This window comes from Pithys albifrons, chromosome 30, assembly GCF_047495875.1.
Source record: "Pithys albifrons albifrons isolate INPA30051 chromosome 30, PitAlb_v1, whole genome shotgun sequence".
Classification (NCBI taxonomy): domain Eukaryota; kingdom Metazoa; phylum Chordata; class Aves; order Passeriformes; family Thamnophilidae; genus Pithys; species Pithys albifrons.
In genome coordinates, this window is record NC_092487.1 from 1,118,367 (window position 1) to 1,140,615 (window position 22,249).

The 22,249-nt window shown below is 68.9% G+C and overlaps 3 protein-coding genes across 6 annotated transcripts; 2 read left to right on the forward strand and 1 right to left on the reverse strand.

Annotated features, from left to right (window-relative positions):
* The first annotated feature begins 1,499 nt into the window (after window positions 1–1,499).
* Window positions 1,500–7,352, forward strand: MRPL24 (mitochondrial ribosomal protein L24). Of its 3 annotated transcripts, XM_071579599.1 has the most exons (7): window positions 1,500–1,551; window positions 5,396–5,576; window positions 6,196–6,291; window positions 6,384–6,487; window positions 6,572–6,702; window positions 6,782–6,951; window positions 7,009–7,352. In XM_071579599.1, the coding sequence occupies exons 2-6, from the start codon at window positions 5,400–5,402 to the stop codon at window positions 6,916–6,918; spliced, it is 645 nt and encodes a 214-aa protein (XP_071435700.1). In that variant the 5' UTR covers window positions 1,500–1,551; window positions 5,396–5,399; the 3' UTR covers window positions 6,919–6,951; window positions 7,009–7,352. The 3 variants fall into 3 exon arrangements, with proteins under 3 accessions (XP_071435700.1, XP_071435699.1, XP_071435701.1); XM_071579598.1 differs by having other exon boundaries at window positions 6,782–7,352; XM_071579600.1 differs by lacking the exon at window positions 1,500–1,551 and adding an exon at window positions 1,585–1,606 and having other exon boundaries at window positions 6,782–7,352.
* Window positions 7,336–16,412, reverse strand: METTL25B (methyltransferase like 25B). 2 transcript variants are annotated; one of them, XM_071579564.1, is made up of 7 exons: window positions 16,252–16,412; window positions 15,715–15,827; window positions 14,507–14,803; window positions 13,376–13,438; window positions 10,942–13,283; window positions 9,848–10,035; window positions 7,336–7,627 (listed from the first exon to the last, which is right to left on the reverse strand). In XM_071579564.1, the coding sequence occupies exons 2-7, from the start codon at window positions 15,817–15,819 to the stop codon at window positions 7,467–7,469; spliced, it is 3,156 nt and encodes a 1,051-aa protein (XP_071435665.1). In that variant the 5' UTR covers window positions 15,820–15,827; window positions 16,252–16,412; the 3' UTR covers window positions 7,336–7,466. The 2 variants fall into 2 exon arrangements, with proteins under 2 accessions (XP_071435665.1, XP_071435666.1); XM_071579565.1 differs by having other exon boundaries at window positions 7,542–7,627; window positions 10,977–13,283.
* An 865-nt stretch (window positions 16,413–17,277) lies between these two features.
* Window positions 17,278–22,249, forward strand: ISG20L2 (interferon stimulated exonuclease gene 20 like 2). Its single transcript, XM_071579593.1, has 3 exons — window positions 17,278–17,951; window positions 19,275–19,475; window positions 22,040–22,249. The coding sequence occupies exons 1-3, from the start codon at window positions 17,373–17,375 to the stop codon at window positions 22,151–22,153; spliced, it is 894 nt and encodes a 297-aa protein (XP_071435694.1). The 5' UTR covers window positions 17,278–17,372; the 3' UTR covers window positions 22,154–22,249.

Consider the following 22,249-nt stretch of genomic DNA (forward strand, 5'->3'; position numbering starts at 1 on the left):
GTGGGAATGAGCACAGGGATGTTGGGAATGGGGACAGGGATGGGAGAGGGCACAGGGATGGTGGGAATGGGGATAGGGATGGTGGGAATGGGGACAGGGATGGGAGAGGGCACAGGGATGTTGGGAAAGGGCACAGGGATGGGAGAGGGCACAGGGATGTTGGGAAAGGGCACAGGGATGTTGGGAATGGGCACAGGGATGGTGGGAGGGGGCACAGGGATGTTGGGAAAGGGCACAGGGATGTTGGGAATGGGCACAGGGATGTTGGGAATGGGCACAGGGATGTTGGGAGAGGGCACAGGGATGTTGGGAAAGGGCACAGGGATGTTGGGAATGGGGACAGGGATGTTGAGAAAGGGCACAGGGATGCTGGGAGAGGGCACAGGGATGTTGGGAGAGGGCACAGGGATGTTGGGAATGGGGACAGGGATGTTGGAGGGATCTTGGGAGGGAGCTCAGGGATTGTGGGAGAGGGTTGGGTCTGGGACAAGGGAAGAGCCAGCAGGAGGTTTCAGAGATGTTTAATAAAACAAAATGGGACTCACAGAATCTCCTGAGCTAAAAGGGACCCACAAGGGCCGTTGAGTCCCGGCCCTGCTCAGGACACCCCAGAGTCCCTCCAGTTCCCCAAATCCTGATGTCCCAGCACTGCCTGAGCTGGAGAGTGGTGGAATCAGGATAGTGGATCATCCAATGGCCTGAGCTGGAAGGGCCCCACCAGGACCATCCAGTGCAGCCCCAACTCCCCCCACGTGGCCCCGAGAGCTGCCCAAAGGCTCCTGGGGCTCTGCAGCCTCAGGGCCATGAACACACAGAGAGGCCACACCGGGGGGTTCGGCCGTGCCCGCACGGAGGGGACAGCGGGGACCCCCATCCTGGTGTGCCCCGGGCCAGCCCCGGGCCAGCCCCGGGCCAGGCAGGACGGCAGCAGAAAATGGAGCCGTGGGCGAGTGCCAGCCCTGGCGGGACTACAACTCCCGGCATGCCCCGCGGCGGGACTACAGCTCCCGAAATGCACCGCGGCGGGACTACAGGTCCCGGGGGCGGCGGGACTACAACCCCCGGCATGCACCGCGACGGGACTACAGCTCCCACCAGGCGCTGCTGGGCGGGCCGGGCCTCAGCGGGAGCTGCCCCGGGGCTGGGCCGGGGGTCGCGGGGGCCGGGGATGGGAACTGGGAGCGGGGGCACAAAGGGGGGCGGTGGGACTACAGCTCCCGGCATGCACCGCGGTGGGACTACAGCTCCCGGCATGCACCGCGGCGGAACCACGGCGCCGCAACCTGGCCACGCCCCCGTCACAAAAGCCACGCCCCTTCCAGCCCTAGACCCCGCCCCTTGAAACACCAGGCCCCGCCCCTTCCAGCAACAGGCCCCGCCCATTGCAGGCCCCGCCCAATCTCAGATCCCGCCCCATCACAGGCCCCGCCCCTTCCAGACACCGCCAATTCCAGTTCCAGGCCCCGCCCCATCTCAGGCCCCGCCCCTTTCAGCAGAGGCCCCGCCCCCGCTCCAGGCCCCGCCCCCGGCGCGCACGCGCGGGACGCGCAGGTGAGGGGGGAGGGGACGGGACCCTTTTGGGGGGTCTGAGAGGCCTTTTGGGGGGGTCTGTGAGGCCCTTTTGTGTGCGGGGCTCTTTTAGGGGGTGCGGGACTTTTTTGGGGGGCTGCGGGTCCTTTTGGGGAGGCTGAGGGGCCTTTTGAGGGGTGCGGGGCCCTTTGGGGGTCTGAAGGGCCCTTTTGGGGCGTCTGAGGGGCCCTTTTGGGGAGTCTGAGGGGCCCTTTGGGGGGGTCTGAGGAGCCCCTTTGGGGGGTCTGAGGGGCCCTTTTGGGGAGTCTGAGGGGCCCTTTGGGGGGTCTGAGGAGCCCCTTTGGGGGGTCTGAGGGGCCCTTTTGGGGGGTCTGAGGGGCCCTTTGGGGGGTCTGAGGGGCCCTTTTGGGGGGTCTGAGGAGCCCCTTTGGGGGGTCTGAGGGGCCCTTTTGGGGGGTCTGAGGGGCCCTTTGGGGGGTCTGAGGAGCCCCTTTGGGGGGTCTGAGGGGCCCTTTTGGGGGGTCTGAGGGGCCCTTTGGGGGGTCTGAGGGACCCTTTGGGGGGTGCGGGGCCCTTTTGGGGTCGGCGAGGTCTCTTTGGGGGGTCTGCAGGGCCATTTTGGGGAGTCTGAGGGGCCCTTTGGGGGGTTCTGAGGGGCTCTTTTGGGGAGTCTGAGGGGCCTTTTGGGGGTTCTGAGGGGCCCTTTTGGGGGGTCTGAGGGGCCCTTTCGGGGCGTCTGAGGGGGCCCTTTGGGGGGTGCAGAGCCCTTTGGGGGTTCTGAGGGGCCCTTTTGGGGGGTCTGAGGGGCCCTTTTGGGGGGTCTGAGGGGCCCTTTGGGGACACGGAGGGCTCTGCCTGGGGGTCGTTCCCGGGGGTCGGGGGGCTCTGCGGGCCCCCCTGGGGGGTGAGCAGGGGTCCCTGCTGGGGTCTGGCCCCTCTGTGGGGCAGGGGGTGCCCCCCTGGGGTTTGGGTCCCCCTTGGTGGGTGGGGTGTCTGAGGGGCTCCTGGGGGGTCTCTGGGGACAGCTGGGGGGGTCACTGGACCCCCTTTGGGGGTGTTTGGGGGGCTCCACAGGGTCCCTGGATCCCCTTTTAGGATCGGGGGGCTCTGCAGGATCCTCTCAGAGTCCCCTTTGGGTGAGGGGTGTCCTGCAGGACCCCTTTGTGGGGTGAGGGCTTGGCGGGACCCCCGGACCCTCTTTGTGGGGGGCTCTGCCGGGGCCTGGATCATCCCCCGTGGGGTCGGGGGGCTCTGCTGGACCCCTGGGCCCTCTTTGGGGGGGCTTGCCAGGGCCTGGATCATCCTTCACTGGGTCGGGGGGCTTAGACAGACCCCTGAGTCCTCTTTGGGTGTACGGGGGTCTCTTCTGGATGTTGTGTCCTCCTTGGGAGGGTCACTCTGACAGACCCCCGGGCCCTCTTTGTGGGGGGCTCTGCCAGGGCCTGGATCCCCTGTGGGGTCGGGGGGCTCTGCTGGGTTCTTGTGGGGGGCTCTGCCAGGGCCTGGATCCCCTGTGGGGTCGGGGGCTCTGCTGGGTTGTTGTGGGGGGCTCTGCCAGGGCCTGGATCCCCTGTGGGGTCGGGGGCTCTGCTGGGTTCTTGTGGGGGGCTCTGCCAGGGCCTGGATCCCCTGTGGGGTCGGGGGCTCTGCTGGGTTCTTGTGGGGGGCTCTGCCAGGGCCTGGATCCCCTGTGGGGTCGGGGGGGCTCTGCCAGGGTTTCATCAATGATCCCCCATGGAGTTGGGGGGCTCTGCCAGGACCCCGGGTTCCTGTTTTGGGGGGCTCTGCCAGAGCCTGGATCCCCTCTGGGGTTGGGGGGGCTCTGTCAGGGTCTGGGTGATCCCTGTGGGGTCGGGGGGCTCTGCTGGACCATTGGGCCCTCTTTGTGGGGGGCTCTGCCAGCGTTTGGATGATCCCCATGGGGTCGGGGGGCTCTGCCTCCCCCCTGCCTCTCCCCCCTCCGTGGGAGCAAGAGGGGCGACCCCCTGCCCCCCTAACCCCCCGCCCCACAGCACCCCCTGCCCCACAGCACCCCCACCCCACAGCAACCCCGCCCCACAGCACCCCCTGCCCCACAGCACCCCCTGCCCCACAGCACCCCCCGCCCCACAGCACCCCTCTGACCCCCCTGCCCCATAGCACCTCCCTGACCCCCTTCCCCCCAGCACCCCCTGCCCCCGCCCCACAGCACCCCTTGCCCCACAGCACCCCCTGACCCCCCCGCCCCACAGCACCCCCGGGAGCAGGAGGGGTGACCCACAGCACCTCCCTGACCCCCCCGCCCCACAGCGATCCTGCCCCCCAGCACCCCCTGACCCCCCACCCCACAGCACCCCACGCTCCACAGCACCCCCTGACCGCCCTGCCCCCACAGCACCCCCCCGCCCCACAGCACCCCCGCCCCACAGCACCCCCTGGCCCCCCCGCCCCACAGCACCCCCTGCCCCCCGCCCTGCAGCACCCCCTGCCCCCCGCCCCACAGCACCCCCTGCCCTACAGCACCCCCTGACCCCCCTGCCCCACAGCACCCCCGGGAGCAGGAGGGGTGACCCACAGCACCTCCCTGACCCCCCCCGCCCCACAGCGATCCCGCCCCACAGCACCCCTGACCCCCTGCTCCCCCTCCCACCCCCGGGGGCAGGAGGGCTGACCCGCTGCCCCCCCGCCCCACAGCACGATGCGGCTCTTGGCGCTCCTGTGGAGTCGGGGGACTCCACTGACCCCCTGCTCCCCCTCCCACCCCCGGACCCCCCCGCCCCACAGCACCCCCCGCCCCCCTGCTTTCCCCCCCGGGAGCAGGAGTGCTTACCCCCTGCCCCCCGCCCCACAGCACCCCTGGGAGCAGGAGTGCTGACCCCCGCCCCACAGCACCCCCGGGATCAGGAGTGCTGACCCCCGCCCCACAGCACCCCCGGGAGCAGGAGTGCTGACCCCTGCCCCCCGCCCCACCCCATCCCCGGGAGCAGGAGTGCTGACCCCCTGCCCCACAGCACCCCCGGGATCAGGAGTGCTGACCCCTGCCCCCCGCCCCACAGCACGATGCGGCTCTCGGCGCTCCTGTGGGGTCGGGGGGCTCCACTGACCCCCTGCTCCCCCACCCCCGGGATCAGGAGTGCTGACCCCTGCCCCGCCGCCCCACAGCACGATGCGGCTCTCGGCACTCCTGTGGGGTCGGGGGGCTCCACTGACCCCCTGCCCCACCCCCAGGAGCAGGAGTGCTGACCCCTGCCCCCCGCCCCACCCCACCCCCGGGATCAGGAATGCTGACCCCCGCCCCACAGCACCCCCGGGAGAAGGAGTGCTGACCCCTGCCCCCTGCCCCACAGCACCCCCGGGAGCAGGAGTGCTGCCCCCCGCCCCACAGAACCCCCGGGAGCAGGAGTGCTGACCCCTGCCCCCCCGCCCCACAGCACGATGCGGCTCTCGGCGCTCCTGTGGGGTCGGGGGGCTCCACTGACCCCCTGCCCCACCCCCGGGAGCAGGAGTGCTGACCCCTGCCCCCCGCCCCACCCCACCCCCGGGAGCAGGAGTGCTGACCCCCGCCCCACAGCACCCCCGGGAGCAGGAGTGCTGCCCCCCGCCCCACAGCACCCCCGGGAGCAGGACTGCTGACCCCTGCCCCCCCGCCCCACAGCACCCCCGGGAGCAGGAGTGCTGCCCCCCGCCCCACAGCACCCCCGGGAGCAGGAGTGCTGACCCCTGCCCCCCGCCCCACAGCACCCCCGGGAGCAGGAGTGCTGACCCCCTGCCCCCCGCCCCACAGCACGATGCGGCTCTCGGCGCTCCTGTGGGGTCGGGGGGCTCCACTGACCCCCTGCCCCACCCCCGGGATCAGGAGTGCTGACCCCTGCCCCCCGCCCCACAGCACGATGCGGCTCTCGGCGCTGCTGAGCGCGGCCCGGGCTCTGCCCCCCGGGTACCGGCACGGGACGTGGCCCCCCGAGAGCGCGGCCGCGAAGCTGCGAAACCCCCCCGGGCAGCGCCGCCGAAAGGTCTTTGTGGAGCCCATCCCGGATGAAGACTGGAAGGTGTTCTGGGGGGACACGGTGAGTGACCCCCTGCCCAGGGCCCCCCCGGGCTGCTGGCAGGGCTGGGGTCTCACTGTCCCCCCTCCCCAGGCCCCCCCGGGCTGGGGGTCTCACTGTCCCCACTCTCCAGGGCACCCCCCCCGGGCTGGGGGTCTCACTGTCCCCCTTCCCCAGGCTGGGGGTCTCACTGTCCCCCCTCCCCAGGGCCCCCCCGGGCTGGTGGCAGGGCTGGGGTCTCACTGTCCCCCCTCCCCAGGCCCCTCTGGGCTGGGAGTCTCACCTGTCCCCTCCCCAGAGTCCCCCCGACTGGTGGCAGGGCTGGGGGTCTCACCTGTCCCCTGTGCCCCCTCCCCCGTGCTGGGGGTCTCACCTGTCCCCCCCTCCCCCAGGCTGGGGGTCTCACTGTCCCCCCTCCCCAGGCCCCAGCCCGTGCTGGGGGTCTCACCTGTCCCCCCTCCCCCAGGCTGGGGGTCTCACCTGTCCCCTGTGCCCCCTCCCCAGGGCCCGCCCGGGCTGGTGGCAGGGCTGGGGGTCTCACCTGTCCCCCCCTCCCCCAGGCTGGGGGTCTCACTGTCCCCCCTCCCCAGGCCCCAGCCCGTGCTGGGGGTCTCACCTGTCCCCCCTCTCCCCACCACAGGTGCAGGTGTTGGCCGGGAAGGACGCGGGAAAGCAGGGCAGGGTCACCCAGGTCGTGCGGCCTCGGAACTGGGTCGTGGTGGAAGGACTGAACACGGTGAGGACTGGGGGGCACTGAGGGGTTCTGGGGGGCACCGGGGGGTCTCTGGGGGGGTCACAAGCTGGTGCTGACCCCACATCCCTTGGCAGCACTACCGGTACATCAACCGCACAGCCAAGTCCTCCGGCACCTACATTGCCAGCGAGGCCCCTCTGCTGCTCAGCCAGATCAGCCTGGTGGACCCCGAGGACCGGTAAGGGCTGTGGGGGGGCTGAGGGGACCCCCACTGTGGCCCCCCCGTGCCATCCTGCCCCCCCAACCCCCCGTGTGCCCGCAGGAAGCCGACGGAGGTGGAGTGGAGGTACACGGAGGAGGGCGAGCGCGTCCGCGTGTCCCTGCGCAGCGGCCGCATCCTGCCCGTGCCCCCCCAGCCACGCCGCGATGGCATCGTCCCCGAGAACTGGATCGGTGAGTGGGGCACAGGGCAGGCCGGGGGGCACACAGGGAGGGCCTGAGGGGGCTCAGCGCTGTCCCCCCACCCGCACAGATGGCCCCAAGGACACGTCGGTGGAGGACGCGCTGGCCAAGACCTACCGGCCGTCCCTGAAGACGTTTGAGGAGGAGATCATGGATGCCATGGGGATTGTGGAGACACGTCGGGCCAAGAAATCCTACTGGTATTAACTGGGGGGCCCAGGCCAGGCCAGACCCGCCCAGGCCAGGCCGGACCCACCCAGGCCAGGCTGGAACCACCCCAGGCCAGGCCTACCCCAGGCCAGGCCGGAACCACCCCAGGCCAGGCCAGGCCCACCCCAGGCCAGGCCAGGCCCAGGCCAGAACCACCCCAGGACTGGCCAAGCCCAGGCCAGGCCAGACTCACCCCAGGCCAGGCCCGGCCAGACCCACCCCAGGACTGGCCAGGCCCACCCTAGGCCAGGCCAGGCCCAGGCCAGACCCACCCCCGGACTGGCCAGACCCACCCCCGGACTGGCCAGACCCACCCCAGGCCAGGCCAGACCCACCCCAGGCCAGGCCAGACCCACCCCAGGACTGGCCAGGCCAGGCCCACCCCAGGGTGGGCTCTGCAATAAACACCCCCCTTGGTTTTTTGCACGGTGTATTTGGCACAGCCCCAGCTCACTCACATCCAGCTCTGGGCAGTACCAGTTCCAGGTTTATTGTGGTCTGTGCCCAGGGCCAGGGGGGCTCTCAGCCCCTCCCTCGGGGGGGTCTCAGCCCCCTGGGGGATCCTCGTCCTCACTGCTGTCCCCCTCCTCGCTGTCCCCATCCAGCCCTGCCAGCACCGTGTCCAGCGGTGTCCGAGCAGCCACGAGCGCCACGTTCCGTGGGGAGAACAGGGGGTTGAACAGGGGCACGAGGGCACAGTGGAATCCTGGGAGAGAGGAGAGAGAGTTGGAGTGAGGGGAGAGAGGGTTGGGAGAGAGGGAGGCTCAGGAAAGAAGAGGGAGAGGGTCTGGAGAGGAGAAGAAGGGTTGGTGGGAGAAGGGAAGGTTGAAGAGAGGGAGAGGAGAGAGAAGGAGGATTGGGAGAAGGGAGGGTTGAAGAGAGGGAGAGGAGAGAGAAGGAGGATTGGGAGAAGGGAGGGTTGAAGAGAGGGAGAGGAGAGAGAAGGAGGGTTGGGAGAAGGGAGGGTTGAAGAGAGGGTTAGGAAGGTTGGGAGAAAGAACAAAGGGCTGGGGGAGAGAAGGTTGGGAGAGTGGAGGAGAGATGGGATTGGGGAAAGAGGAGAGCAAGGGCCGGGAGAGGAGAAGGAGGGCTGGGAGAAGAGAGGGTTGAAGGGAGGGCTAGGAGAGAGGAGAAGGAAGGTTGGGAGAAAGGGAAGGACTGGGAGAGAGAGGGTTGGGAGAGTGGAGGAGAGATGGGATTGGGGAGAGAGGAGAGGGAGCACCAGAAGAGAAGAGTCAGGGAGAGGAGAGGGAGGGTTGGGAGAAGGGAGGGTTGAATGGAGGGTTAGGAGAGAGAAGGAAGGTTAGAAGAAAGAGTGAAAAGCTGGGAAAGAGAGGGGTTGGGAGAGTGGAGAAGGAGGGATGGGATTGGGGAGAGGAGAGGGAGGGCCAGGAAAGAAGAGAGAGTCAGGGAGAGAGGAGGAGGGTTGGGAGAAGGGAGGGTTGAAGGGAGGGCTAGGAGAGAGGAGAAGGAAGGTTGGGAGAAGGGGAAGGACTGGGAGAGAGAGGGTTGGGAGAGTGGAGAGTTGGGACTGGGGCCAGGAGAAAAGAGGGAGAGGAGAAGGAGGGTTGGGAGAGTAAAAAAAGATGAACGGGAGGGTTGGAGAAAAGGTTGGGAGAGAGAACTGGAGTGAGGAGATGGAGAGTTTGGATAGGAGGGTCTGGAGCAAGGAGAAGCAGGAGAGGGGAGATGGGAGGGAGGAGAGGGAAGATCAGGAGAGAGGGGGGAGGGTTTGGAGAGAGAGGGTCAGGAGAGAGGAGAAGGGGGGCCAGGATAAAAAAGAGAGAGCTGGGGAGAGAAGGAGGGTTGAGAGAGGAAAAAAATGAGAGAGAGGGTTGAAGAGAGAAGTGTGGGAGAGGATTGGAGGGAGGATTGGAAGAGAGAGAGGATCAGAGTGAGGAGGAGAGATCAGCCAGGAGAGACTTGGGAAGGGAGAGGGGGAGGGTTGGGAGAGGAGAGAGAGGGCTGGGAGAAGAAAGGGAGTGTTGGGCAGAGAAGGAGGAGGATTGGGAGAGGAGAAGGAGGGTCGGAGAGAGGAGAAGGAGGGTGGGGAGAGGAGAAGGAGGGTGGGGAGAGGAGGAGGAGGGTCGGGCAGAGGAGAAAGAGGGTTGGTAGAGGAGGAGGAGGGTCGGGGAGAGAAGAAGGAGAGTCGGGGAGAGAAGAAGGAGGGTTGGGAGAGGAGGAGGGTTGGGAGAGGAGGAGGAGGGTTGAGAGAGGAGGAGGAGGCTTGGGAGAGGAGGAGGAGGGTTGGGCAGAGAAGAAGGAGGGTTGGGAGAGGAGAAGGAGGGTCGGGGAGAGAAGAAGGAGGGTTGGGAGAGGAGAAGGACGGTCGGGGAGAGGAGGAGGAGGGTCGGGCAGAGGAGAGAGAGGGTTGGGAGAGGAGGAGGAGGGCTGGGAGAGGAGGAGGAGGAGGGTTGGGAGAGAAGAAGGAGGGTCGGGAGAGGAGGAGGAGGGTCGGGCAGAGGAGAAGGAGGGTTGGGAGAGGAGGAGGAGGGTTGGGCAGAGAAGAAGGAGGGTTGGGAGAGGAGGAGGTGGGTCTGGCAGAGGAGAGAGAGGGTTGGGAGAGGAGGAGGAGGGCTGGGAGAGGAGGAGGAGGAGGGTTGGGAGAGAAGAAGGAGGGCTGGGAGAGGAGGAGGAGGAGGGTTGGGAGAGAAGAAGGAGGGTCGGGCAGAGGAGGAGGAGGGTCGGGCAGAGGAGAGAGAGGGTTGGGAGAGGAGAAGGAGGGTCGGGGAGAGAAGAAGGAGGGTTGGGAGAGCAGGAGGAGGGTTGGGAGAGAAGGAGGGTTGGGAGAGGAGAAGGAGGGTTGGGGAGAGGAGGAGGGTCAGGGAGAGGAAGAGGAGGGTTGGGAGAGGAGGAGGAGGGTTGGGAGACAGAAAGGGTGGTGAGGCAGAGTCGCCCTGCCCGTGCCGCCCCCAGCCGTGCCCACCTTGCTCACGCAGGTAGAGCAGGCGGTCGAGCAGCACGAGGGTCTCCACGACGGGCGCCAGGAGCTGCCCCAGGGTGCAGAAGGCGACCACCTTGTGCTGCTGCTCCAGCATGGCCCCCACGGCCCCCGAGTCCAGCGGGACCCCCGCAGGGTCCAGCCCTGCCTGGGGCAGCGCCAGGCGGGCGTATCTGGGGGGGAACCACCACACGGGGGGCTGGGGGGAGCCCAGGAAGGGGGTCCCCCATCCCCAAACTCACAGGAGGACAGCTGGGAATGCAGAAGGGGGTTGCCCTCCCCAAACTCACGAGGCTCCCTGAAGGGGGTCCCCCATGTCCAAATACACCTGGGGCCCAGGAGGGGACACAGAAGGAGTCACCTGTCCCCAAACTCCTGAGAAGGGTCTCAGAGGGGGGTCCTCCCTCCCCAGACTCACAGGGGCCCAGGAGGGGAGCCAGAAGGAGTCACCTGTCCCCAAAGTCATGAGGAAGGATCCAGAAGGGAGTCCCCCTTCCCAGTCTTAGGGGAGGGGGACACAGAAGGAGTCACCTGTCCCCAGACTCACAAGGAAGGCCCCAGAGGGGGGTCCCTCCTCCCCAGACTCACTGGGCCCAGGAGGGTACACAGAAGGGGATCACCTGTCCCCAAACTCATGAGAAAGGTCCCAGAAGGGAGTACTCCCTCCCCTAAACCACTGGGGCCCAGGAGGGGGCACAGAAGGGGTCACCTGTCCCCAAACTCACTGGGGCTCACAGAGGGTCCCAGAAGGGGGTCCCCCTTCCCCAAACCCACTGGGGCCCAGGAGTGTCCCAGAAGGGGTCACCTGTCCCCAGACTCATGAGGAAGGTCCCATAATGGGGTCCTCCCTCCCCAAAATCACTGGGGGCCAGGAGGGGATGCAGAAGGGGGTCCTCCCTCTCCAAACTCAGTGGGGCTCACAGAGGGTCCCAGAAGGGTGTCACCCTTCTCCAGACTCACAGGGGCCCAGAAGGGGGCCCAGAAGGGGTCACCTGTCCCCAGACTCACTGGGGCCCCCTTCCCCAAACCCACTGGGGCCCAGGAGTGTCCCAGAAGGGGTCACCTGTCCCCAGACTCACTGGGGGAAGCTGAGGGTGTGCGCCTTCCTGCCCACCTGCACCCCCAGGTGCCTCTTGCCGGGGTGGGCGCCGCAGATGATGCTCTCGAGGGTGGCACGGTAGCAGTGGGCGCGCAGGTGGGCACTGCCCCGGCGCAGCCGCCCCTCGAACTCCTCCAGCGCGTGGCACGCGGCCTCCCGTGCCCGGTAGGACAGCTGGTGGCCCGGCAGCGCCGCCACCGTGGCACTCAGGGGGTATCCTGGCGAGGGGCAGCCGGGGGGCTGCGGGGCCACCGACACCTTCATGTAACAACAGCCCACGGAGGCCACGGCGGCCACGGCGGGGCTGCGGGCAAAGTGGCGCAGCAGGGCCGGGCTGAGGTCCCCGCAGGCGTGTAGTCCTGTCACCAACACGGGACCCCCGTCCTCAGAGCCCCCCGGGCCCCCCAGCGGGTTCTGGGCAGCAGGGCCAGGCTTGCGGGGCAGCAGGGCCGGGCTGGGGAGGTCGGGGGGCAGCAGGGCCGGGCTGGAGGGGTCGGGGGGCAGCAGGGCCAGGCTGAGGTCCCCGCAGGCGTGTAGTCCTGTCACCAACACGGGACCCCCGTCCTCGGAGCCCCCCGGGCCCCCCAGAGGGTTCTGGGCAGCAGGAGGGGGGTTAGGGGGGTCCCCACAGGTGTGTAGCCCTGTCACCAACACGGGACCCCCGTCCTCGGAGCCCCCCGGGCCCCCCAGAGGGTTCTGGGCAGCAGGGCCAGGCTTGCGGGGCAGTAGGGCCGGGCTGGGGAGGTCGGGGGGCAGCAGGGCCGGGCTGGAGGGGTCGGGGGGCAGCAGGGCCAGGCTGGGGTCCCCGCAGGTGTGTAGCCCTGTCACCAGCACGGGACCCCCGTCCTCAGAGCCCCCCGGGCCCCCCAAAGGGTTCTGGGCAGCAGGAGGGGGGTTGGGGGGGTCGGGGGGCAGCAGGGCCGGGCTGAGGTCCCCACAGGCGTGCAGTCCTGTCACCAACACGAGACCCCCGTCCTCGGAGCCCCCCGGGCCCCCCAGCGGGTTCTGGGCAGTAGCAGGGGGGTTTGGGGGGTCCCCACAGGCGTGTAGCCCTGTCACCAACACGGGACCCCCGTCCTCGGAGCCCCCCGGGCCCCCCAGAGGGTTCTGGGCAGCAGCAGGGGGGTCGGGGGGCAGCAGGGCTGGGCTGGGGTGGTCAGGGGGCAGCAGGGCCGGGCTGGGGTCCCCACAGGGGGGCAGTCCTGTCACCAACACGGGACCCCCATCCTCGGAGCCCCCCGGGCCCCCCAGAGGGTTCTGGGCAGCAGGGCCAGGCTTGCGGGGCAGCAGGGCCGGGCTGGGGAGGTCGGGGGGCAGCAGGGCCGGGCTGGAGGGGTCGGGGGGCAGCAGGGCCAGGCTGGGGTCCCCGCAGGTGTGTAGCCCTGTCACCAGCACGGAACCCCCGTCCTCAGAGCCCCCCGGGCCCCCCAGAGGGTTCTGGGCAGTAGCAGGGGGGTTTGGGGGGTCCCCGCAGGCGTGTAGCCCTGTCACCAACATGGGACCCCCGTCCTCGGAGCCCCCTGGGCCCCCCAGAGGGTTCTGGGCAGCAGGAGGGGGGTCGGGGGGGTCGGGGGGCAGCAGGGCCGGGCTGGGGTCCCCACAGGGGGGCAGTCCTGTCACCAACACGGGCCCCCTGTCCTCGGAGCCCCCCGGGCCCCCCAGAGGGTTCTGGGCAGCAGGGCCAGGCTTGGGGGGGTCCCCACAGGCGTGTAGCCCTGTCACCAGCACGGGACCCCCGTCCTCAGAGCCCCCCGGGCCCCCCAGAGGGTTCTGGGCAGCAGGAGGGGGGTCAGGGGGGTCGGGGGGCAGCAGGGCCAGGCTGAGGTCACTGCAGGTGTGTAGCCCTGTCATCAACACGGGACCCCTGTCCTCAGAGCCCCCTGGGACCCCCAGAGGGTTCTGGGCAGCAGCAGGGAGGTTGGGGGGCAGCAGGGCCGGGCTGGGGTCCCCACAGGCGTGCAGTCCTGTCACCAACACGGGACCCCCGTCCTCGGAGCCCCCCGGGCCCCCCAGAGGGTTCTGGGCAGCAGGGCCGGGCTCAGGGGGCTCAGGGGGGTCGGGGGGCAGCAGGAGCTCCCCCCAGGGCGCTGAGGGGTCCAGGCGCCCGGGCACGTGGTGTGGGGCCCGTGGGGTGAGGGGGCGGCGCTGGGAGGGGTGGGGGCGGCGCTGGGGGTGCCCCCCGTGCCCGGTGCCCCCCGTTTTCTGCAGCTCCCGCAGCAGCTCCTGGTCAAAGCGCTGGGCCAGCCCGGCCAGGCGGGCATCGCTCTCCACCGCCGTGACCGACAGGCCGAGGCCGAAGGACAAGAACCGGGAGAGGTGGCCCTGGCAGGGGGGACACGCTCAGCTGGGGGGGGGGGCAGCCCCCCGTGCCCCCCCGTGCCCCCCTGTGCCCCCCTGTGCCCCCCAGCCCTTACCTGCCCTGCTCCCACGTCCACCACACGCTCACAGCCCGTGGCCCGGCTCAGGCGCCGCAGCAGCTGCGGGAGGAAAGGGGGGCTGGGGGGTCACCCACCTTGTTGGGGGGCTGGGGGGTCACAGGGGAGGGGACAGAGGGCACCCACCTTGTTGGGGGGCTGGAGAGTTGCAGGGGACAGGATGGGGGGGCACCCCCCTTGCTAGGGGGGCTGGGGGGTCACAGGGGAGGGGGGGACAGGGGGCACTCACCTTGTTGGGGGCTGGGGGGTCACAGGGGAGGGGGGGAGAGGGGGCACTCACCTTGTTGGGGGGCTGGTGGGTCACAGGGGAGGGGGCACCCATCTGGCTGGAAGGTCCCAAGGAGGGGACAGGGGGCACCCACCTTGTTTGGGGGGCTGGGGGATCACAGGGGAGGGGGTCACCCACCTTGCCTGGGGGGCAGGGGGGCACTGGAGGGTCAGAAGGAGGGGACAGGGGGTACCCACTTTGCCTGGGGGGCAGGGGGCACTGGAGGTTGGCAGGGGAGGAAACGGGGGGCACACACCTGAAGGGTTGCAGGGAGGGGACGGGGGGCACCCGCCTTGACTGGGGGGAAACTGGAGGGTCACAGGGGAGGGACTGGGGGGCACCCACCTTGTTGGAGGGCTGGAGGGTCACAAGGAGGGCACAGGGGGGCACCCACCTTGCTTGAGGGACTGGGGGGGAACTTGAGGGTCACAGGGAAGGGGACAGGAGGGAACTCACCTGGCTGGAGGGTCCCAAGGAGGGGACAGGGGGCACCAGCCTTGTTGGGGAGGCACTGGAGGGTCACAGGGGAGGGGACAGGGGGGCACCCACCCTGTTTGGGGGCTGGGGGAGGAACTGGAAGGTCACAAAGAGGGGAGAGGGGACACCCCCTTTGCTGGGGGGGAACTGGGGGGAAACTGGGGGGTCACAGGGGAGGGAACAGGGGGGCACCCACCTTGTTGGGGGAACTGGAGGGTCGCACAGGGGGGACAGGGGGCACCCACCTTGCCTGGGGAGCTGGGGGAACACTGAGGGGTGACAGGGAGGGGACAGGGGGCACCCACCTTGCCTGGGGAGCTGGGGGAACACTGAGGGGTGACAGGGAGGGGGCAGGGGGCACCCACCTTGCCCAGGCGCTGGATCTCGTGCTGCTTTTTGGGCTTGACGTGGCGGCGCAGCAGGGGGTGCAGGCGGGGGCTCTGGCACGGGGGGCATGGGGGGCACGGGGACCCCCTGGGGCGGCCCCGGGGCAGGGCAAGGGCACGGGCAGCAGCAGCAAAGGCCAGCAGGGACAGTGGCCAGGTGGCCCCGGGGCCACCAGGGCCCCCCAGCAGCGTGGCCAGCTGTGAGGGGGTGGCACTGGCCAGGGCGTTCTGCCAGGCGGGGGGCAGCTGTGCCCACAGCCCCTCGGTGAAGAAATCCTGGGGGGCAGAGGGGGGTGGGTCAGTGTGGGGGGCAGGAGGTGGGTCAGTGTGGAGGGCAGAGGGTGGGTGGGTCAGTGTGGGGGGCATGGCCAGGGGGCAGGGGTGGGTCAGTGTGGGGGGCAGAGGGTGGGTCAGTGTGGGGGGCATGGCCAGGGGCAGGGGTGGGTCAGTGTGGGGGGCATGACCAGGGGGCAGGGGTGGGTCAGTGTGGGGGGCACAGCTGGGGGGGCAGGGGGTGGGTCAGTGTGGGGGGGTGGGTCAGTGTGGGGGGCAGAGGGTGGGTGGGTCAGTGGGGGGTGTGTGGGGCACTGCCAGGGGGGTGTGTGGGGCACTGTCAGGGGGGTGTGTGGGGCACTGTCAGGGGGCACGGGGAGCACAGTCAGAGGCACGGGGGGCACTGTCAGGGGGGGCTGTGGGGCACTGTCAGGGGGCACGGGGGGCACTGTCAGGGGGGTGTGTGGGGCACTGTCAGGGGCACGGGGGGCACTGTTGGGGGCACGGGGGGCACTGTCAGGGGGGTGTGTGGGGCACTGTCAGGGGCACGGGGGGCACTGTCGGGGGGCACGGGGGGCACTGTCAGGGGCACGGGGGGCACTGTCAGGGGGGTGTGTGGGGCACTGTCAGGGGCACAGGGGGCACTGTCAGGGGGCACGGGGGGCACTGTCGGGGGGCACGGGGGGCACTGTCAGGGGGGTGTGTGGGGCACTGTCAGGGGCACGGGGGGCACTGTCAGGGGGGGTGTGTGGGGCACTGTCAGGGGGGTGTGTGGGGCACTGTCAGGGGCACGGGGGGCACTGTCAGGGGGCACGGGGGGCACTGCCAGGGGGGTGTGTGGGGCACTGTCAGGGGGCACGGGGGGCACTGTCGGGGGCACGGGGGGCACTGTTGGGGGCACGGGGGGCACTCACGATGACGAAGGCGTCGATGAGGGGCCGGTAGAGGCTCAGCAGGCGAATGACGTCACTGACCCGACGCTGTTCAGGGCAGGGGGGCAGAGGGGCCGGGGCCGCCATGGCAGCACCTGCGGGGGGGGGGCTGTGACGTCACCCCGGGGCACTCCCTGGGGGCTGTGATGTCATCAAGGGTGACATCCCCTGTGACTGTGACATCACCCTGGGGCACATCCCTTGAGGCTGTGACGTCACCCTGGAACAGCTCCCTTGGGGCTGTGACGTCACCCTGGGGCACGTTTCTTGGGGCTGTGACATCATCACAGGGCACATCCCTTGGGGCTGTGACGTCACCATCGGGCATGTCCCTTGGGGCTGTGACGTCACCCCACCTCCCTGGCTGTCCCATCCACATCCAGCGGATGTATGACGTCACCAAAGCGTGACGTCACGCGAGCACGCGATAGCTCCCGCCCGCCCCTGTGACGCCACGCGGCTGTGACGTCACAACCCGAGCCATGCCGTCACCGGGGCCCGCCACGCGTCCTCGCGTACCTGTGACGTCACCGGGCCGGCCGGGACCCCGAACGGGCCTTGCCGCCCTCACCGGGGCAGCGCCGGCGAGCCGTGACGTCGCTCTGACGTCACGGGATGACGTCGTGGGGCCGCCGCCGCCGCCACGCGCTCCGCCCGAGCTCCCGCCGCGGCGCGGGCTGATGACGTCACTGCCGGTAACGGGCGGACCACGCGCCGCTTCGGGGGCTTCCGATTCCGGGGCGAGGCGGTGAGTGGGGGGCGGGCCTGGGGCCGGACGGGGGTCCCGGGGGGTTGGGGGATCCCCGGGGCCGGTGCTGGGGGTCCCGGCGCTCCCGGAGACCGGGTGAGGGTCCCGGGGGTCGGGGGTCCCGAGGGTTGGGGGATCCCCGGGGCCGGACGGGGGTCCCGGGGGTTGGAGGTTCCCGTGTCGGCGGTCCCGGCCGTTGGGGGTCCCGGCGCTCCCGGGGGCCGGGTGAGGGTCCCGGGGGTTGGGGGTCCCTGCTGTTCAGCGATCCCCGGGGCCGGACGGGGGTCCCGGGAGTTGGGGGTTCCCGTGCCGGCGGTCCCGGCCGTTGGGGGTCCCGACGCTCTCCGGGGCCGTGTGGGGGTCTCGGCGGTTGGGGGTCCCTGCTGTTCAGCGATCCCCGGGGCCGGGGCCGGTGGTCCCGGGGATTGGGGGTCCCTGTGCCGGTGGTCCGGGGAGTTGGGGGAGCCGGTGCCGGTGCCCGTGCTAATGCCGGTGGTCCCGGGAGGGTTGGGGGTCCCGGAGCCAGAGCCGGTGGTCCGGGGGGTTGGTTGGGGGACCCAGAGCCAGTGCCGGTGGTCCCGGTGCCTATGCCGGTGGTCCCGGGGGTTGGTTGGGGGACCCAGAGCCAGTGCCGGTGGTCCCGGGGGTTGGGGGTCCCGCGGGTTGGGGGTGCCGGTCCCAGGGGCTGCCCCGCCGCTGACCCCCACTCCCGTCGCAGCAGCCCCGGCCCGCCGGTGCCGGTTCCGGTGCCAGTCCCGGTGCCGGTGCCGGTTCCGGTGCCACTCCCGGTGCCGGTTCCGGTGCCAGTCCCGGTGCCGGTTCCGGTGCCAGTCCCGGTGCCGGTGCCGGTGCCAGTCCCGGTGCCAGTCCCGGTGCCGGTCCCGGTGCCGCCATGGGCGATCTGATCCTCAACGTGGATTTCTCGGCCCCGGAGCGGCGCCCCAAGAAGAAGGAGCCGTCGGGGAACCCCCGGCACCGGAGCTTCGTGCGGCGGCGGCGGGAGCTGGAGCGGCGGGGGGTGCTCCGCCAGAAGCAGCTGCCCCCCAACCCGGGCCGGACCCCCGGGCTGCTCGGGGCGGGCAGACCCCGGCACAGCGAGAACGGCCCCGCCGCCCCCCGCCGCCCCCCGGGCAAGGGGAAGGGCCCGGGGGCCACTCGGGGCACCCCCGACGAGGGCACGGAGCGCCCGGTGGGCTCCGCCAAGACCAAGGGGAAGGGTCGGGGGGCGCCGCCCGGAGCCCCCCCGGCCCCCCGCAAACTGCTGGCCATGGACTGCGAGATGGTGGGCACGGGGCCCGGGGGTCGCACCAGCGCCCTGGCCCGGTGCAGCATCGTCACCTACGACGGGGACGTGGTGTACGATCGGTACGTGCGGCCCGAGGCGCCCATCGTGGACTTCCGGACCCGCTGGAGCGGAATCCGCCGGCACCACATGGACAAGGCTGTGCCCTTCCGGAAGGCCCAGCAGCAGGTGCGGGGTGGGGGGCGAGGGGTGGGGGGCACGGGGCGTGTGGGGCAAGTTCTGCAGGGATGGGGTGGGGTGGGATAGGATAGGATGGGGTGGGGTGGGATGGGGTGGGGTGGGAGGGGGTGGGACCAGTGGGGTGGGGTGGGATGGGATGAGATGGGGATGGGATGGGGTGGGGTGGGATGGGCTGGGATGGGGTGGGGTGGGGTGGGACCAGTGGGATGGGATTGGAATGGGATGGGGTGGGATGGGATGGGGTGGGGGCAGATGGGATGGGATGGGGTGGGGATGGGGATGGGGTGGGGATGGGATGGGATGGGGATGGGGATGGGATGGGGTGGGGGCGGATCGGATGGGATGGGATGGGGATGGGGATGGGGTGGGGATGGGGATGGGGTGGGGTGCACAGACTGTGGGGTGAGAGTGGGGGGCTGCATGGCCAGAGCAGGGGGGGCAGAGCGGGGTTTGTGGCCTGGGGATGTTGGGGCTGAGGGGCTGAAGGGCTGAGCTCTGGTGAGCTGTGGGATGGGGGACAGGGGTTCATGGGGCTGGGCTGGGGGTTATGGGGCTGGGATTGTGGTGTGGGGCAGTGCTGGGGGTCCTGGGGCTGGGCTGGGGGTTGTGGGGCAGGGCCAGGGGTTGTGGGGCTGGGCTGGGGGTTTGGGGCAGGGCCGGGGGTTGTGGGGCTGAGCTGGGGGTTTGGGGCAGGGCCGGGGGTTGTGGGGCTGGGCTGGGGGTCCTGGGGCAGGGCCGGGGGTTGTGGGGCTGGGCTGGGGGTTTGGGACAGGGTGTTCTGGGGCAGGGCTGGGGGTTGTGGGGCTGAGGGTTCTGGGGCTGGGCACATGGGCTGGGGCTGACCTGGGGGTTCTGGGGCTGGGCTCATGGTCTGGGGCAGGGCTGGGGGTCACTGAGCTGCAGGTTGTGGGGCAGGTCTAGGGGTTCTGGGGCTGAGTTGGGGGTTTGGGGCAGGTCTGGGGGTTTGGGACAGGGCTCATGCTCTGAGGCTGGGCTGGGGGTTCTGGGCCTGGGTGTTGTGAGGCTGGGCTCGTGCTCTGGGGCTGGGCTTGTGGTCTGGGGGTTCTGGGGCAGGGCTGGGGGTTCTGGGGCAGGGCTGGGGGTTCTGGGGGTCCGGGCTCAGGGGCTCAGGGGGTCCCAGGCTTGCCTGCCTTTGAGCACAGGGATTGTCCCCACTCTGCACCCGTCCCACTCACCCCCACACTTCCCACCGCCCTGGCCGTGGGGCTGCTTCCTGTTCTCCTGGGGCAGAACCCTCCGTGGGGCACAGGAGGCCTCACCCCCCTCTGTGCCCCCCACCCTGCCCCACAGGTGCTGCAGATTCTGGCCGGGAAGGTCGTGGTCGGCCACGCCATCCACAACGACTTCAAGGCTCTCCGCTATTCCCACCCCAAGGCTCTGACCCGGGACACGTCCCGGATCCCGCTGCTGAACCGCCGGGCAGGGTTCCCAGAGAACGTGGCCATCTCCCTGAAACGCCTCACCAAGGCCCTGCTGCACCGGGACATCCAGGTACGGATGGACAGCCTGGAGGGAGGGGCTGATTCCAGTGGCATGAGGTTCAACAAGGCCAAGTGCAGGTCCTGCCCTTTGGCCACCCCAACCCCTGCAGCGCTCCAGGCTGGGCACGGAGTGGCTGGAGAGGGACAGGCAGAGGGACCTGGGGGGACTGAGGGACAGGAAGCTCAACAGGAGCCACCAGTGTGCCCAGGTGGCCAAGAAGGCCAAGGGGATCCTGGCCTGGATCCAAACTAGCGTGGCCAGCAGGCCCAGGGCAGTGACCCTTCCCCTGGACTCTGCCTTGGGGAGGCCACACCTTGAGTGTTGTGTTCAGTTCTGGGCCCCTCAGTTGAGGCAAGAGATTGAGGGGCTGGAGCGGGGCCAGAGAAGAGCAACGAGGCTGGAGAAGGGACTGGATGTGGCACTGAGTGTCCTCTGAAACACCTCCAGGGACAGAGAATCCACCAGGTCTTGATCCAACCCCACTGTGATCACCAGCCCAGGGCACAGAGTGATCCCACTGGGGTTGGATCAAGGGTTGGACTTGATGATCTCGGAGGTCTTTTCCAACCCAATCCATTCTGTGATTCTGTGATTCTGTGATTCTATGGATGTGGCACTGAGTGAGAATCCATCACTTCTTGATCCAACCCCACTGTGATCACCAGCCCAGGGCACTCAGTGCCCTGGGCTGGTGATCACAGTGGGGTTGGATCAAGGGGGTTGGATTTGATGATCTCAGGGTTGGACTCAATGATCTCAGAGGTCTCTCCCAACCCAACTGAGAAGAGCAACGAGGCTGGAGAAGGGACTGGAGGTGGCACTGAGTGTCCTCTGAAACACCTCCAGGGACAGAGAATCCAACATGTCTTGATCCAACCCCACTGGGATCACCAGCCCAGGGCACGGAGTGGGTCAGGGTTAGGGTTAGTGCCCTGAGTGCCCTGGGCTGGTGATCACAGTGAGGTTGGATCAAGGGTTGGATTTGATGATCTCAGAGGTCTCTTCCAACCCAACTGAGAAGAGAAGAGCAATGAGGATGGAGAAGGGACTGGAGCACAAGTGCTGTGGGGAGAGGCTGAGGGAGTTGGGGGTGTTCAGCCTGGAGAAGAGGAGGCTCAGAGGTGACCTCAGCACTGTCTGGAACTGCCTGAAGGGAAGTTCTGGCCAGGTGGGGGTTGGTCTCTTCTCCCAGGCACTCAGCAATAGGACAAGGGGGCACGATGGGCTCAAGCTCTGCCAGGGGAAATTGAAGGTGGAGATCAGAAGGAAATTCTTTGCAGAGAGAGTGCTCAGGGATTGGAATGGGCTGCCCAGAGAGGGGGTGGATTCCCCATCCCTGGAGGTTTTTCAGCTGAGCTTGGCCGTGGCACTGAGTGCCATGATCTGGTAAAGGGACTGGAGTTGGACCAAGGGTTGGACTTGATGATCTCGGAGGTCTTTTCCAACCCAATCCATTCTATGGATGTGGCACTGGGTGAGAATCCACCACGTCTTGATCCAACCCCACTGTGATCACCAGCCCAGGGCACTCAGTGCCCTGGGCTAGTGATCACAGTGGGGTTGGATCAAGGGTTGGACTTGATGATCTGGGAGGTCTTTTCCAGCCCAATCCATTCTATGATTCGGTGCTGCTGGCACTCCCCAGGTCTGGGGACCCCCAGTGCCATCCAGGGGCACAGTGGGGAGTGAGGGGGCTGCTTCTGGAAGAGGATTAGGGGGCTTATGTACTGTCCAAAGCACCCTGACTTCAGCTGCTGGTGCCTCAGTTTCCCCTTCCCTGGAATGCAGCCTACAGGAGGGGGGACCCTCAGCTCAACCCCTGCAGTCCCAAGGGGGCTTTTCCCTTCTTTTTTCTCCTTAATCTCTGTGCATCCCCCCAGAGCTGCCTGTACCACTTCAAACCTGCCTGTACCCCTAAATCTGCCTGTACCCCCTGAATTCTCTGCCTCTCCCTAGAGCTGCCTGTACCCCTAAATCTGCCTGCAGCCCCCCACCCAAGCTGCCTGCACCCCCTAATGTCCCTGCATCCCCCTACCCAAAGTGCCTGCACCCCAAATCTCCCTGCAGCCCCCCAGAGCTGCCTGCACCCCCTAATCTCCATTAAACCCCACACCCAAGCTGCCTGCCCCCCCAATCTGCCTGCAGCCCCCCACAGTTACTTGCACCCCCTAATCTCCATGTCCCTCCCCCCCAGAGCTGCCTGCATTGCCCTCAGCTGTGTCTGTATCCCCAAATCTCCCTGCACCCCCAATCCTGCACTCCCAGAGCTGCCTGAGCCTCTCATCTCCCTGCACCCCAATTCTGCCTGTATTCCCCCAAATCTGCCTGCACACCCCCAAATCTCCCTGCAGCCCCCCAGCTGCTCCCCCCTCCTGAGCTGCCTGCACTCCCCTAATCCTGCCTGTGGCCCAAATTTTGCCTGCAACTCCTGATTCCCATTCATCTCCTCACCCAGGTCTGCCTGCACCCCCAGGTCTGCCTGCACCCCCAGGTCTGCCTGCACCCCCAGGTCTGCCTGCACCCCCAAGTCTGTCTCCTCCCCCTGAGATGTGGCTCTGTGTCTGTCCCCACAGGTGGGGAGCAGCGGCCACTCCTCGGTGGAGGACGCCCGAGCCACCATGGAGCTCTACAAGGTGGTGGAGGAGGAGTGGGAGCAGCACCTGAGGCAGAACCCGGAGCAAGACTGACAGTCCCCCCAGAGGGGCACCAAGTGATGCCCCAGCCTGGCCCTGATCCAGAGGGGACCCAAAGTGACACCCAAGTGACGCCCCTTGCCTGGTCTT

Coding starts and splice junctions, on each gene's coding strand:
- MRPL24 (XM_071579598.1), top strand. CDS start 5,400: ATGCGGCTCTCGGCGCTGCTGAGCGCGGCCCGGGCTCTGCCCCCCGGG. Junction 6,292..6,383: donor TGGTGGAAGGACTGAACACG/GTGAGGACTGGG, acceptor ATCCCTTGGCAG/CACTACCGGTACATCAACCG. Junction 6,703..6,781: donor CGTCCCCGAGAACTGGATCG/GTGAGTGGGGCA, acceptor CCACCCGCACAG/ATGGCCCCAAGGACACGTCG.
- METTL25B (XM_071579564.1), bottom strand. CDS start 15,819: ATGGCGGCCCCGGCCCCTCTGCCCCCCTGCCCTGAACAGCGTCGGGTC. Junction 13,284..13,375: donor TGGACGTGGGAGCAGGGCAG/GTAAGGGCTGGG, acceptor CCCCCCTGCCAG/GGCCACCTCTCCCGGTTCTT. Junction 7,628..9,847: donor GCTCTACCTGCGTGAGCAAG/GTGGGCACGGCT, acceptor CCTCTCTCCCAG/GATTCCACTGTGCCCTCGTG.
- ISG20L2 (XM_071579593.1), top strand. CDS start 17,373: ATGGGCGATCTGATCCTCAACGTGGATTTCTCGGCCCCGGAGCGGCGC. Junction 17,952..19,274: donor TCCGGAAGGCCCAGCAGCAG/GTGCGGGGTGGG, acceptor CCTGCCCCACAG/GTGCTGCAGATTCTGGCCGG. Junction 19,476..22,039: donor TGCTGCACCGGGACATCCAG/GTACGGATGGAC, acceptor CTGTCCCCACAG/GTGGGGAGCAGCGGCCACTC.